This window comes from Salminus brasiliensis, chromosome 1 (assembly GCF_030463535.1).
Source record: "Salminus brasiliensis chromosome 1, fSalBra1.hap2, whole genome shotgun sequence".
Lineage (NCBI taxonomy): Eukaryota > Metazoa > Chordata > Actinopteri > Characiformes > Bryconidae > Salminus > Salminus brasiliensis.
In genome coordinates, this window is record NC_132878.1 from 38,603,882 (window position 1) to 38,620,204 (window position 16,323).

A 16,323-nucleotide genomic window follows, 5' to 3' on the forward strand; every position below is an offset into this window, starting at 1 on the left:
CACTGGTTGAGTGGTGTAAACTGAAGTATCACATCCCAGCACCGGCTGCTCCAGAAGCTGGGAAGGCGATGCATGAAGGGCTCAGGTGCGTAGCTCCCAAATTCCTCTACAGACGCCAGACCTCCTGACCGGCGCGTTCTCCCGCTGCTGGCCAGATGTGAAGGAACGCGTTATTTACTGTTATGCTATATGGCCATTCAGCTACACGGTGGGGTCGCTGCATCTGCTGAACGGGTAAAGCTGGCGAGCTTAGCAAACGCGTGAGTGGGAAGGAGAAGACGACCGCGCACTGTGATGAATTGTCATTCTCGAGACGGCTCGTCTTGAACGTGGTTCAGTAAAAGCTGCTATAGGTCGCAGTGTGAGGAGGACCGATGCTGCATACAGAGGCTCAGCGGTGTACAGAGAGGACCCGTGATGGAAATCAGTATTGGGTTTATTCGCGTTGCGAGAACGGTGAAGCTGCTGATTTGGCTGATCTAGTGTAGAGCACGGGGCAGTTCTGCTTTCACCTTCAGGACGCGTGAGGTGTCCGTGTGCGCTGTCCGCGGTGCTGAAACTGGCTGCAGGGCGACTGGGAACCCCAAAAAGGTCGATTTTGGTTTGGTGTTCCCTCGCTGGTGTACAGCTACAATACAGCATAAAATGCAAGCTGATCGTAGAGCGGTGGATGGCTTCGAAGCTGTGCTAGTGCAGTTTTATTTTGCACAGTGAATGGTGCAAGGTAGGTGTGTGCCCCAAAAACTTTTAGATGGGTTAATTGAAGGAGCATTGGTCCATGCTGAACAGGCTCTTTACACAGTATAATCTCCAGAGCTGCGAGCGAACTGTGTAGTGCTGTACTGCTCATTTAATTGAACAGTGATTGATTCACTCCTACAGTACTGAACTCACTTGTAGTGTCTAAATCAGTCTTATTGTGGTGGGTTCGCTCTCTCAATGCTGTTTGTACTCTCGCAGTGTTGAGTTCACTCTTGCAATGTTGAAATAATTCTACTCTTCTGCACTGAAATAATGATGCACTTCATTTTTCACAGTTCTACGTGTCAGTCAGTTTTACATGAATAAAGGTCAACTGAAAAAACACTGACAATTTTTTAAATCAGTATTGCAGTTTTTAATTCAGCCTTATCAATGATGTTACTCCTTGAGTATAGAAATCACTCTTAACAGTGTTGGGTTCTCTATTGCAGTGTAGAAATCACTCTTAGAGGTGGTGGATTCTCTATGGCAGTGTAGAAATCACTCTTAAGGTTGTTGGATTCTCTATGGCAGTGTAGAAATCACTCTTAAGGTTGTTGGATTCTCTATGGCAGTGTAGAAATCACTCTTAACAGTGTTGGATTCTCTATTGCAGTGAAGAAATCATTCTTAGAGGTGGTGGATTCTCTATTGCAGTGCAGAAATCACTATTAACAGTGTTGGATTCTCTATTGCAGTGAAGAAATCATTCTTAGAGGTGGTGGATTCTCTATTGCAGTGCAGAAATCACTCTTAACAGTGTTGGGTTCTCTATTGCAGTGTAGAAATCACTCTTAGAGGTGGTGGATTCTCTATTGCAGTGCAGAAATCACTCTTAACAGTGTTGGGTTCTCTATTGCAGTGTAGAAATCATTCTTAGAGGTGGTGGATTCTCTATTGCAGTGCAGAAATCACTCTTAACAGTGTTGGGTTCTCTATTGCAGTGTAGAAATCATTCTTAGAGGTGGTGGATTCTCTATGGCAGTGCAGAAATCACTCTTAACAGTGTTGGGTTCTCTATTGCAGTGCAGAAATCACTCTTAACAGTGTTGGGTTCTCTATTTCAGTGTAGAAATCATTCTTAGGGGTGTTGGATTCTTTGTTGCAGTTCAACAGTGTTGGGTTCTGAGAGGTGGTGGATTCTCTATGGCAGTGTAGAAATTATTCTTAACAGTGTTGGATTTTCTGTTGCAGTGTAGAAATCACTCTTAACTGTGTTGGATTCTGTGTTGCAGTGTAGAAATCACTCCTTACAGTGTTGGGTTCTCGGTTGCAGTGTAGAAATCACTCTTAACAGTCTTAGATTCTTTGTTGCAGTGTAGAAATCACTTTTAAGGTTGTTGGATTCTCTATGGCAGTGCAGAAATCATTCTTAGGGGTGTTGGATTCTCTGTTGTGGTGTAGAAATCATTCTTAACAGTGTTGGATTCTCTATTGCAGTGTAGAGATCACTTCTAAACAGTGTTAGATTCTCTGTGGCAGTGTAGAAATCACTCTTAATGGTGTCGATTTCTCTGTTGCAGTGTAGAAATCACTCTTAATGGTGTTGATTTCTCTGTTGCAGTGTAGAAATCACTCTTAAGGGTGTGGATTTCTCTGTTGCAGTGTAGAAATCACTCCTAACAGTGTTGGATTCTCTGTGGCAGTGTAAAAATGACTCTTAATGGTGTTAGATTCTCTGTGGCAGTGTAAAAATCACTCCTAACACTCTTAATTCTCTATTGCAGTACAGAAATCATTATTAACAGTGTTGGAATCTTAAGGGTGTTGGTTTCTCTGCAGCAGTGTAGAAATCATTCTTAGGGGTGTTGGATTCTCTGTTTCAGTGTAGAAATCACTCTTAAGGGTGTTGGATTCTCTGTTTCAGTGTAGAAATCACTCTTAAGGGTGTTAGGTTCTCTGTTTCAGTGTAGAAATCACTCTTAAGGGTGTTGGATTCTCTGTTTCAGTGTAGAATCACTCTTAAGGGTGTTAGGTTCTCTGTTTCAGTGTAGAAATCACTCTTAAGGGTGTTAGGTTCTCTGTTTCAGTGTAGAAATCACTCTTAAGGGTGTTGGATTCTCTGTTTCAGTGTAGAAATCACTCTTAAGGGTGTTAGGTTCTCTGTTTCAGTGTAGAAATCACTCTTAAGGGTGTTGGATTCTTTGTTTCAGTGTAGAATCACTCTTAAGGGTGTTAGGTTCTCTGTTTCAGTGTAGAAATCACTCTTAAGGGTGTTGGTTTCTCTGTTCCAGTGTAGAAATCACTCTTAAGGGTGTTAGGTTCTCTGTTTCAGTGTAGAAATCACTCTTAAGGGTGTTGGATTCTCTGTTTCAGTGTAGAAATCACTCTTAAGGGTGTTAGGTTCTCTGTTTCAGTGTAGAAATCACTCTTAATGGTGTTGGATTCTCTGTTTCAGTGTAGAAATCACTCTTAAGGGTGTTAGGTTCTCTGTTTCAGTGTAGAAATCACTCTTAAGGGTGTTGGATTCTCTGTTTCAGTGTAGAAATCACTCTTAAGGGTGTTAGGTTCTCTGTTTCAGTGTAGAAATCACTCTTAAGGGTGTTGGTTTCTCTGTTCCAGTGTAGAAATCACTCTTAAGGGTGTTAGGTTCTCTGTTTCAGTGTAGAAATCACTCTTAAGGGTGTTGGATTCTCTGTTTCAGTGTAGAAATCACTCTTAAGGGTGTTAGGTTCTCTGTTTCAGTGTAGAAATCACTCTTAAGGGTGTTGGATTCTCTGTTTCAGTGTAGAATCACTCTTAAGGGTGTTAGGTTCTCTGTTTCAGTGTAGAAATCACTCTTAAGGGTGTTAGGTTCTCTGTTTCAGTGTAGAAATCACTCTTAAGGGTGTTGGATTCTCTGTTTCAGTGTAGAATCACTCTTAAGGGTGTTAGGTTCTCTGTTTCAGTGTAGAATCACTCTTAAGGGTGTTGGATTCTCTGTTTCAGTGTAGAAATCACTCTTAAGGGTGTTAGGTTCTCTGTTTCAGTGTAGAAATCACTCTTAAGGGTGTTGGATTCTCTGTTTCAGTGTAGAAATCACTCTTAAGGGTGTTGGATTCTCTGTTTCAGTGTAGAAATCACGCCTAACAGTGTTTTACTTTTTTACTCTTAGTGTTGAATTCACATATGCAGTGTTGAATTAACTCGTAGTGTGCTGATTTCACTGTTTCAAAGTTAAATTCTCTCTTACAGTGTCAAGCTCATTCTAAGAGTGGTAAAGTCTCTCTTGCAGTGTGCGTTTCAGTGTTCATTTGCGTCAGCGGGGCTTAAATAGACACTGTAGTTGTTCCTCTATCACTGAAGGTCTGTCTTCCACGCTGGGGAGTTTGCTGCGCGCGGTTGGATAATTGGGGATGTTTAAAGTGTTACACTTTCTCTGGCCTACTTCTCTTTCGCGCACAGCCTCTAACTGTCTGTTCTCGCTCTCTCTCTCTCTCTATATCGCTCTCTCTCTCTCTCTCTCCAGGTGGTGGTGGATGCTCTCCCGTCTTGCTCACGCCACGCCATGCTCGCTTCGTTAAACGTCTGCCCAGCGCGCACCGCCAGCCGCTCCTAGTCCCCGCAGGCACGCGCGAACATGTTTCATCGCCCGTGGCGCGCGCCGCTGCTGCTGCTGCTTCTGCTGCTGCCGGCGGCGCTCTTTTTCTCCCCTCTCGCGCTCGGCAGCCTCCACGAACGGTCGGTGGTGCCGCGCGCCTCCGCGCGCTCCGTGGCTCGCATGGACGGCGATGTGATCATCGGTGCGCTCTTTTCCGTGCACCACCAGCCGTCGGCCGAGCGCGTGGCCGAGCGTAAGTGTGGCGACGTGCGCGAGCAGTACGGCATCCAGCGGGTGGAGGCCATGTTCCATACACTGGACCGCATCAACTCCGACCCGCACCTGCTGCCCAACATCAGCATGGGCTGCGAGATCCGGGACTCGTGCTGGCACTCCTCCGTGGCGCTGGAGCAAAGCATCGAGTTCATCCGCGACTCGCTCATCTCCATTCGGGACGATTCCAAGGAAGGGGCCAAGTGGTGCGTGGACGGGACGCCCTCTAGCCACCCGCCGCCCTCCAAGAAGCCCATCGCGGGGGTCATCGGGCCCGGCTCCAGCTCCGTGGCAATTCAGGTGCAGAACCTGCTGCAGCTTTTCAACATCCCACAGATCGCCTACTCGGCCACCAGCATCGACCTGAGCGACAAGACCCTGTTCAAGTACTTCCTGCGGGTCGTGCCATCAGACACGCTGCAGGCGCGAGCCATGCTGGACATCGTTAAGCACTACAACTGGACCTATGTCTCCGCCGTGCACACAGAGGGTAAGAGAGTATACCACCAATGCTGTCTTGTTTTCATCTATCTATCTCAATCAATCAATTAACCAATCAATCAATCAATCAATCAATCAGTCTGTCTGTCTGTCTATCTATCTATGATTTGATCAGTATATCTATCTATCTATCTATCTATCTATCTATCTATCTATCTAGTCTGCCTGTCTGTCTATGAGTCTATCTATCTATCAGTCTGACGGTCTATGACTTGATCACTATATCTATCTATTTGTATTACTCTCTGTCTGTCTGTCTATCTATCTATCTATCTATCTATCTATCTATCTATCTATCTATCTATCTATCTATTTATCTATCTATCTATCTATCTAGTCTGCCTGTCTGTCTATGAGTCTATCTATCTATCAGTCTGACGGTCTATGACTTGATCACTATATCTATCTATTTGTATTACTCTCTGTCTGTCTGTCTATCTATCTATCTATCTATCTATCTATCTATCTATCTATTTATCTATCTATCTATCTATCTAGTCTGCCTGTCTGTCTATGAGTCTATCTATCTATCAGTCTGACGGTCTATGACTTGATCACTATATATATCTATTTGTATTACTCTCTGTCTGGCTGTCTATCTATCTATCTATCTATCTATCTATCTATCTATCTATCTATCGGCCTGATGGTCTGATGGTCTATTGGTCTATGACTTGATCTGTATATCTATCTATTTGTATTACTGTATGTCTGTCTCTCTGTCTTTCTGTCTGTTTTCTGTCTGTCTATCTATCTATCTATCTATCTATCTATCTATCTATCTATCTATCTATTTATCTATCTATCTAGTCTGCCTGTCTGTCTATGAGTCTATCTATCTATCAGTCTGACGGCCTATGACTTGATCAGTATATCTATCTATTTGTATTACTGTCTGTCTGTCTGGCTGTCTGTCTGTCTGTCTATCTATCTATCTATCTATCTATCTATCGGCCTGATGGTCTGACGGTCTATTGGTCTATGACTTGATCTGTATATCTATCTATTTGTATTACTGTATGTCTGTCTCTCTGTCTTTCTGTCTGTCTTTCTGTCTGTTTTCTGTCTGTCTATCTATCTATCTATCTATCTATCTATCTATCTACTGTCTGTCTGTCTGTCTGTCTGTCTATCTATCTATCTATCTATCTATCTATCTATCTACTGTCTGTCTGTCTGTCTATCTATCTATCTATCTATCTATCTATCTATCTACTATCTGTCTGTCTGTCTATCTGTCTGTCTTTCTGTGTATCTGTCTGGCTGCACTTGTCTGTTCGACACTGACTCTTTGTATTAAATGAAGAAACTGAAATTGGCAGTTTGATGTGCTGAATTTCAGTGTAATGGTCAGAGCAGCACTTTCCATCCACGTTGCTGTATAATCAAATGCTAATTCTATTCCATTAGATGTGTACAAGTGGGCTCCCTTTCCTCCTAATTATTTGCATATCTAAGCATGCTTTAATTAATCAATCACCTTCCCCATATTTAATGAGGGAACTAATACTTCCCTCTGCCTCTCGCTCTCCTGAGGCAGCTTCAGCTTTACCAGTTCCCGCACTGGCCTCTAATGGCCTTGTGCTTCTCAGAGAACTCTGACATGTTCCACTCAGATTTCAAAACTCTTGGACAGCCAAGCTGTCAGATGAATGAGCCTTTTCAGTTTTCCAAGCTGTCAAACTTCTAAATGGTAAGATTTCAAACCGGTAGGTTACTTCCCTTTCTGGTTTCGGAATAGGCCAATGTCTTTACTGTCTAATTTTTAAATGGCAGATGTTTCACTGACAGATGTCTGAACTGGCATTTTTCTTGACTGCTCAAATAGTTAACGTGTAAGATGCTGCCATAACCTTGGGTTTCAGTTTTCAGTCAAAGCCCCTGTAGAACATTGAGCTTAGTAGACTCTTATAAATATATATAACTTATAAAAAGTGTGTAAAACACTCAGCTGGTATGAAATAGTTAAAAATAGTCCCATACACAAAATTCATGCACAGCAAAAGCATGTAACCAGCCTTTGTGCGGTGGCCTTTAGTGTACAGTGGGTGAACATACATGTACACACACATACACACACTCAGAGTTAGGCGCCGCACCAGCAGCTGCACTCCTCTGCCACAGACATCTTCAATGCTGCCTGTTGCCCCTAGCAACAGCAGAGGTCCCTGATTGCATTAATTACCTGGACAGATTCAGATCTATCTGTCTGACTGACTAAAGCATTTTTAAATGGCCGTGTGTCAATAGGCATCCGTTCGTCCTCCCCTTGATTGGCAAATGGCAAGCGAACTGGACTGCATAATGGTGTTCCTGGTGTATAGATGAAATCTCACAGTCAACTGTCATCAAAGCAGCACAAGAGAGAAACAGACGGAATTATGTCTGTGGTACACTGTCGAGATGAATTCATTTAGTGTCACACAAGTTCCATTACAACATATCAGAGGTCAAAAAGAGGTACGAGGGAGAAATGAAGAAATAGACAATCAGCAAAAAGGCTGCAGCCTAATGATGAGAGCTGGGGCAGGGACCAGTGCTTCCAGCATTCAACCACATAATTCCATCCATTTATCTGCAATTCTCACTTTTTCATACTAATTAGTCCAGGTTGTGAAAAAATTATATTGACAACCACACTCTTGCTAGACCTACAGACTGAAAATATGGTCTTATTCCATTAAATTCAGCTCAATTAAATTTATTTCAATGAATGTTGAAATGAGTTCAGTTCAGTTGAGCTTACTTTATTTCAGTTGAATCAGTTCAATTCAGTTCAGTTCAGTTCAAATTTGTTAAGTTTGGTTTTACTGAGTTTGATTAAGTTCATTTCAGGTCACTACAATCAGGTCTGATTCGATGCAATTTCAGTTATTTTCAGATTAGTGCTGTTCTATTCAGTTTAGCTCAATTTAGTTCAGTTCAGTTCAGTTAAATTCAGTCAGGTTTGATTTAATTCAGTTCATTTCATTTCAGTTCAATCTGGTTCAAATCAATTCCATTCCATACAATTAAATCTTTACAGCAATGCCCCTCCAAATCTAGTAGAAGGCCTTCCTCCCAGACAGTAGAGATAGTAGGATAAACTCTCTTGAATGCCCTTGATTTCAGAAGAAAAATGAATAAGCAGGTGTCCCGATACTTTTCCAGATATGATTCAGCCTTCGCTACAAATTGAGTTTATTAGCAAAATGTGGAAACCTTCAGCTGTTTGTAAGAGGGTAAAGACCAATTTAAACATCTCAACACAACTAATAGAACAAGTGCTTTCTCCACATTCAACACACACTGATACTTTTAATGACCCACTGCAGACTCACAATTATTCAACCCCTTCATTACAAGCGTCTTTAGTACTTAGCAGAACCCTTTTACTGTTATGACCTGCAGCAAACGTGATGCATAGCCACACACCAGATTCTGGTAGTGTTCCTGAAGAATCCTAGCCCATTACTCATGAGCAGGGGCCTCCAGTTTACCAATACTCTTGAGTTTGCTGCTGTAACCTTCAAATTTCACTGAAGATCTTCTAAGATTTAATTCAGGTGACTGTGACGACCACTCCTGAATGTTCCAAGCCTTGGTGGACTTTGAGGTATGCTTGGCATAATTGTCCTGTTGAAAGGTCCAATGACGCCCAAGCTTCAGCTTCATTACACAAGGCATGACATTATCTCCTAGGATGTCCTGTCCTGAGGTTTTCAATTCCAGAAAAAGCAAAGCAACCCCAGAGCATCACAGAGTCACCACCATGTTTCAATGTAGGCAGAGTGTTCTTTTTAGCCTATGCTTCATTCTTCCTCCTCCAGACATACCGCTGAGCCATAGGCCCATTTCCTCTAAGATTTATTAGGAAGCTGGTGTCTGGCTATGCGTTTGCAGCAGGTCATAACAGTAAAATGGTTCTACTAAGTACTAAAGACGCTTGTGATAAAGGGAGGGTGGAATAGTTGTGAGACTGCAGTGGTTCATTAAAAGTATCAGTATGTGTTAAATGTGGAGAAAGCACTTGTTCTATTAGTTAAGATGTTTAAATTGGTCTTGTTTGATTGGTTTATTGCAAACAGCTGAAAGTTTGTACAAAAGTAGATATGTTTAAATGAGTCCAGTCCATTAATTTACAGTTTCATTACATTTATTTACCGTAATTTCAGTTCAGGTTAACATTTCAAAATTCTTTCAAAGTGTAAGGTCTTTCCATTCCCTAGTGCTCCTTTCTCCAAATGTCACTCAAATGTATTACTGTAAATAGAACTTCATATGAAGTTGACCTTTCAAAGTTAAGGTGGAGAATGCCATGAGCAGCCTTTGGAGCTGATATTGGGGTTCTGCGCCATTCAAATCAAATAGTTCTGTCAGGCTTCAGCCTGCGTCCATGTGCCCATGCAATCACCGGCTCTCTTGGTTTTCCCCACTCTGCTGATTAAAAGAGCTGTCCAGAGTGCACACAGTCAACAGCAATGACCTCTACTCTGGGTACTGCACCAGTTGTTTTGCACTGAATTATGCATGAGGCCGGGTGCCTTTTTCTTTTGGTGGCACCGTAGAGTTTAATGGCGAATGACTTCCCATGCAAACCCCATTTTGTTGCATACTTTGTAATGTGAATGTCATCTGATCAGTGTGTTTAAGAGAGGGGTTGGACAGTAACTAAGCGTCAGGAGTGCAGGTGGTGAACTGTTTTACAAGAGATTATTCATGTTTTGTTTTTGTGTTGACCCATTTCTAACTGAACCTGGCTGCCATTTGCCTCTCAAATGGTAGTGACCATCTCTCCATTTCATGTCTTTTTCAGTTGCCTGTCTCCATTTTGTGTCTTCCATTGTGAACTGTCGTCCATTTCTAATCCCGGGTTCTGGCTGCTCTGACTGTGTTGAGTCACTGGAGGTAACCCAGCCTCCACTTTGGATCTTTTTTAAAATGATGCTGCACTTGCTTGCCTGCATAACTGCCTGAAGGACATTAATGAGTATTAATGTGTAGTACACACTTTACTTACTGTTTGAACAAATGACATTTTACATATAAAATATTTTATCTGCATATGGAAAGGACATGTGGACTGATACCTATGTCATAAATATTAAGATGAATTTTAAGCAGTTTTTTTCCATTGGAAATGTTTGCCATTTTTTTTTGCAAATATCAAAATATCAAAGAAAATCTTTTTACTTTGCCTTCTACTGACAGTTATTTCTCATGTTAAAAAAGGTATTTCTCATGTTAAGGTATCAGTGTGGAAATATGTGTTTTTGTATGACAGCAGCAGTGTACTTTTGTTTATATATACGTTTTATATATTTATATATTATAATTGTTTTACTTATTTAGAAAGATACTATATACAATTTAAATAATATGCTTAATTTGAAAGGTAATCAAGGATACATTTGTTGAAACATGCCTCAGGATGTTAATAAATGCATTAATTCAAGCCTATTGTCTTACAGCATATAAAAGTATAATTACATTGTATTCCCTAAAAATTTACTCATATTTGTAGTATTCTTTGGATATTACCATAGTTATGATTAGCTTCTTTTTTCGCAATGGTATCCAATACGTGCTTTAAACCATCTGCCCTTCCGTGTCTCAACTCAGGCAACTACGGCGAAAGTGGCATGGAGGCATTTAAGGAACTGGCAGCAGAGGAAGGGCTGTGCATTGCCCACTCTGACAAAATCTACAGCAATGCCGGGGAGAAGCACTTTGACCGTCTTCTGAGGAAGCTGAGGGAGCGCCTTCCCAAAGCCCGCGTGGTGATCTGCTTCTGCGAGGGCATGACCGTGCGCGGCCTCCTGATGGCCATGCGGCGGCGAGGCGTTTCTGGAGAGTTCTTGCTCATTGGAAGGTAAGGACAAATCAAAGGCCATTTGAAAGTAACAGTGTGAGGTGTGAGGAGAATCACAAGCCATCTAGCTCAATTTACAGAGCATGGGTTCAAAACATTCTTGAGAAAAGGGTTTCTTTAGTAAAGGCAAAGATTTTATATAGAACCATGACCACTCAAAGCTTTGTTTTATGATGGACAACTTCTTTCACATGGTTCTTTAACCTCTTAATGCAGAAAGGCTTATTACACACTAAGGTGTACAATTAATTTAGTAGAAACTGGTGGGTTATTCATTGGTAATAAAATTTGTAACAACACGTTGGGCCTGTTGGCAGTTCATAGGCTTTTTAAGAACTGTTCCAAAAAGTACCAAAAGAGGTACCACTATTGTTTCTGTCAAAGAACTCCTTTCAGTACTATATAGGCCCCCCTTTTTTGTAATTAAACTGGGTTTGTTCAACATACTTTTAGTCTTATAGTGGTTTGTTCCATGTGCTTAACTAAATCGAATAAACACAGTCATTGTATTTTTTTTTGGTTGAATTGACTAACCTCTTTTTACAGTGTATTCAAGTCATGTCATGTCATAATTATCTGATTATCTGATCTTTTATGAGCATTATGAAAACAACAAATTGGCCAAAGTGCAGCAGAATAATTCAAAACAAATATTCCATCCAAGCGATTTTTTTTATAAGTTTTAGTGTCTTAAGATGTTTGCTGATGTAACTTAGGAAAGAGGAACTATCTGTAGTATAAGCAGCACATCGGAGAGGTATATGAAAATCCCCCCAAATTCAACAAAAGTTGAAAAAGTGCAAAAAACTCACAAATAAAATGCACAGAAAAGGGTTAAAACGCACAAAAAGCTTAAAATACTGACGACGAGATGAGCTTTTCTTAAGGAATGCTGCCAGAGAGAAAGATGTCCAGAAAAGCCTACAGCCTTTCTAAACGTAATGAGCTCTCACTTCATGGTTGTCATGGGAAAATATACAGAATGTCTTTATTTGGGGCTGTCATGAAAGTACATGAACGTAGAGATAAAAGTCAGTTTGTTGAAAACAAGCTGCTGGGCAGCAAAAATTGCAAACATTGTAACGCTGTAAATGTAACACTGGATGATGTTACACAAATGTAACACTGGATGATGTTATATGTGTAAAACCATCTGTGGTTCTTACATTAAGTCCATATAGTAACATGATGCATTTTATACAGCTTCATTATACTGATTCACCTATATTAGACTATATTCTGAAACATTGCTTTTTCATTACGACCAGTGGGTTTTACACCTATAGCTGGTTAGCACTGGTGCGAATCAGTTAACGAGTTTGGAAAACATGGAGCATTTGGTTTGTTGTGCACCAAAATGCGTCACTCCAAACCACGTGAGATCATTCTCTCTGCTTATTGGTCAGACCTGTCTGGTGCTGGGGCAAGAAAGTAAACACAGGAAGAAGGTCTTGTGTTCGGGGCTGGTGCAGATTAGGTGCAGAGGGGACATCTGTTCATAGCTGTAGTAATTGAATGGGCAGTAGACCAGACTAACACCAAGCTATGGGAGCTATTTAGCTCAAGCCCGATGAGTACACCTGATAGATGGGTCGGATTGAGGTCGAATCACGTTGTCAGCATAAACAAACCATTTTTTTGGGCCTGACCTGAGTTTGAGACTACCTCCTCTCAAGGGTCTCAATATGGTTGTTTTGGTCCGCATCCGAGAACAATTACTGCATTCACACCTGCCCAAACGAAACGTTTTCAATAAAAATTTACACTAGCATTCAAACGTGCCATTAAAGCTTAGAAACCTAGAACAATAAGACAACTGAACCAGCATGAGGATGCCATGACAGACAATCGGAGGGTGAGGAAGAGCAGAGCAGGACTGTACATTACGCAATACTCAGAGCTCCAGTGTACAGTAGAAAGTTGGCTATTTAGTGTGCGAAATCACACCCACTCTAAGCATGCTGGGTCTGCCTGCAATGAAACATCTAACTGTTGAACAAGCGAGCCTCCAGCCTAACCGTCTCTCTACAGAGATGAGCGTAAATATCTCCTCACAGATTCCTTGTGGGTCGTTATACTTTAAGCAAACAATTATCGGTGTTGTGACCTAGATATTGTGTTTGCTTTTCATCCTAGACGGCCCTCTGCATTAGCATGAGGGCTGCAGAACAGAGCAAATCATTATCCTCTGAGCGTCCTTTTCGAACATAGTCTAAGGTGCATTAAGATGCATGGACGTGTATAAAAAAAAAAACTAAAAAAGCACAAGCCTGTAGTTCCTCCACTTGCTCGAAAAAAGACCAGGCAACGGAATGCTTAGCTGTGTGTTGCCACCAAACACACACACGCACACAGACAAACACACAGACACACAAGTTTCCAGGGAAACGGTTGAGATTAAAAATGTTGGGTGCCAACAGAGGCGCTTTTCACCACTAATGAATAAGTTGTGATGCAGTCGCTGGAACACCAATCTAGAGGGTTAATTCTGCTCTCTGTCAACACTCTGTTCTTGTTTTCTGCTGGGTCTGTGTATGTATGTGTGTGGGGGAAAGAGAGAGAGAGAGTGAGAGAGAGAGAGAGAGAGAGAGAGAGAGAGAGAGAGAGAGAGAGAGAACGTTTGATTTGAGGTATGGAAAAATGCTGCTGGCTGAGCATTAAATATTCAATCTAGCAACCTCTCAGGAAATGTAGGTTTATGCCAAACCCCTGCAGGCAAAAAGATGTTCTATATCTGCCTTTTCAAACCGGGGTACAATAAATGAAATAAATCATCATCATCAGTGCTTTGAATATGAATAGGAATTAATGATCTAGTCTTGAACAATACACTCAACATCAAATTCACTGACTGACTGCAGTGTGTGTGTGTGTATGGTGTGAAAGTGTCTGTGCCAGCAGCCAGTGAAAATTAGCTGAGCTGGATGCTGCTTAGGAGTAATCTAAGAGTGACTATAGCTCTGATTCCCTGCCACTAGTGCTGATAGAAAAACGTAAGTTCTCATGCGTCAGCTGGCAAACACACACAAAACACACAGTCAGACGCAGCCATAAGTGTTTAGACAGTGAAGCGGGCTTTTTGCCTCTGTAAACCACCTCATTGGATGTGAAGTGAAGCAATTTACGTAAGTATTTCATTAACTGATGTTTTTGTACATAGTCTCTCCATTTTCACCGGCCTAAAAAATTGGATCAAATAACATCATTATAAGGCGCATTTTGCATACTTGGATGCAGATCCTTGCTGTCAATTAGTGCCTGAAGTCTGGAACCCATGGACATCACCAGATGCTGAGTTTCCTCCCTTGAGCTGCTTTGCCAGGACTTTATTGCTTTTCGGTTGCTGCTTGGTTGTGTTTTTTTCTGCCTTCAGTTTTGTCTTCAGTAAACTGAAAAGCTGCTCAATTGCTTTTGAGGTCAGGTGGCTGACTTTTCATTATCAGGCTATACTGTGAAGCACCATTTGACTGAATCTGACCAGAAGGTAGAGCACTACACACTTCAGAATTCATTCTGCTGCTGCTTACACAATAAACACCAGTGACCCAGTTCTGTTGGCAGCCATACATGTCCATGCCATAACAGTGCCTCCACCATGTCTGACAGATTTGTGGTATACTTTAGATCATGAACTCTTCATTTCCTTCTCCATGCTCAAGTTAATGTTGTTTTCTTCTGCCCAAAGAATCTTGTTCCAGAACCAGGCAGTCTTTTGAGATATTTTGTAACAAAGTCTGTAACAAAATCTGTCCTTTTTGTTTTTGACTGATTTTGCATTTTGAGAGAAGCCCTCAGTATATACATACATCACAGTCAATATAGACACTGATGACAATGATACTCCAACGTCGAGAATGTTCTTGACTTGACTCAGTTAACCCCTTAAAAAAATCCTATGGTCCGCCATTGCTGGTGTTATTACAAACTTCTATTACCCCCCTCTATTACCCTTCTATAGCCCCACCAATCTGTAATGAGTAATACGACTTAGTGTGTAATAAGCCTTCAAGTGTTAAAGGGTAAATGAGGAAATAGGCATCAACTGGCCATGACATTCAATTGTCCAATTACTTTTGAGGAGGGACTGTATAAAAATGGCTGTAACTCCTAAACGACTAATGCTGTATGTTTGTTAAACCCCTTGAAATAAAGCTAAAAGTTAACATTTCAATCACATCTTGATCGTTTAATTTTAGATCCAATAAGGTGGTGTACTAAGGACTGTCCAATTACGTATGGACCTGACTCTGTCTATTTGAGGTTGTCTCTGAGCTTTGTTGACACATCACTGTATGCCAGCTGCTCTGTTAAAGGTGTATTAAAAATCCACAAAAGGAATTGTGTTTCTTGGGAATTGGATTTGGTTGGAACTTCGCAAAATGACGTTTCTCACAATGGCACCCGTTGTTGTGTCTGAAGCTTCACAAAATCCTGAAACAAGTTCTCCTGTGTTTGTATTGTGTGTTACGAATTCAAAGCGCACACTTAAAGATTGACCTCATAGCACAAACATCCACCAGCAAATAATTGTTGTCCATAAGTCCATAAGTGACAATAGAAATGATTGTAGTTGAAGATTCGATTATAACAATGACAGTGAGTGTGGTTACATCTGCACTTGAATAAAGCATACGGGAATCAAAACTATTTATAACACCATTTCCGGAAACTGTAAGTAACTGGACAAATTGCTGCTCAATTCTCGATTTTTGATATTGCTTTTCTTTTTTTAATGATGATGTGGTATTTAAGTCTGTAGCTGTTGTCTGGCAACATGAAGACCAAAGAGTAAATCATTGGTTCACTGTTAAGTAGCAGGCAGCTGTGGCCTACAGCTGCTTCTGTTTCTGCTCCATTGTTCAACAGTTTTTTTTTTCTAGTTAACGTCCACCAGGAGCATGATGGGAAATCATCTCAAAAGGAATCTAGCTGCAGTCTTGCTAATAGTGACCCTGCAATATTCTCAGTCTTTAGACATGAGAGTTTTAGATTTTAGTCTTTTCCAAGTCTTCTAGCCTATAGTTAGCATTAGCCAAGACAATGTGACAAATCAAATGTTTTTTAGCTAATTTACTTTAGTGACATGGGCAGCCGGTCAGAGTGGCATGTTGCTGAGGACAGTGTGGCATGCCTGCACAAATAAAGTCAAAACTGAAATGTATTTCTCCACAATTTATTCATCATACAGACCATTAAGATCAATCTAAAACCAGTCGGCAGTTGGAACACCACCAAGGCTTCAGTCTTGACTGGTTGTTGACACTGTTAGGGGCTGTTGTACTGATTGTAGTGGTGCTAAAGGGTGGTTCGCCTAAGGTTGCCACCCATCCCATAAAATACAGAATCGTCCTTTATTTGGCACTTAAATGTTGCTTCCAGTATTGAGCCAATTTAGTTCCGTATTTTCATAAATGTCCAATACAGACGTGAGTGGGAG

At 41.2% G+C, this 16,323-nt stretch overlaps 1 protein-coding gene across 2 annotated transcripts in view; it reads left to right on the forward strand.

The window, feature by feature from the left end:
* The window catches only part of grm1a (glutamate receptor, metabotropic 1a), a 43,832-nt gene continuing 27,509 nt past the window's right edge, over positions 1-16,323 (forward strand). For both annotated transcript variants that reach the window (XM_072679023.1, XM_072679030.1), the window contains exons 1-3: positions 1-85; positions 4,190-5,024; positions 10,637-10,886. In XM_072679023.1, coding sequence (XP_072535124.1) covers positions 4,301-5,024; positions 10,637-10,886 — 974 coding nt within the window. In that variant the 5' untranslated portion in view covers positions 1-85; positions 4,190-4,300. The remainder of the gene's footprint in view (positions 86-4,189; positions 5,025-10,636; positions 10,887-16,323) is intronic.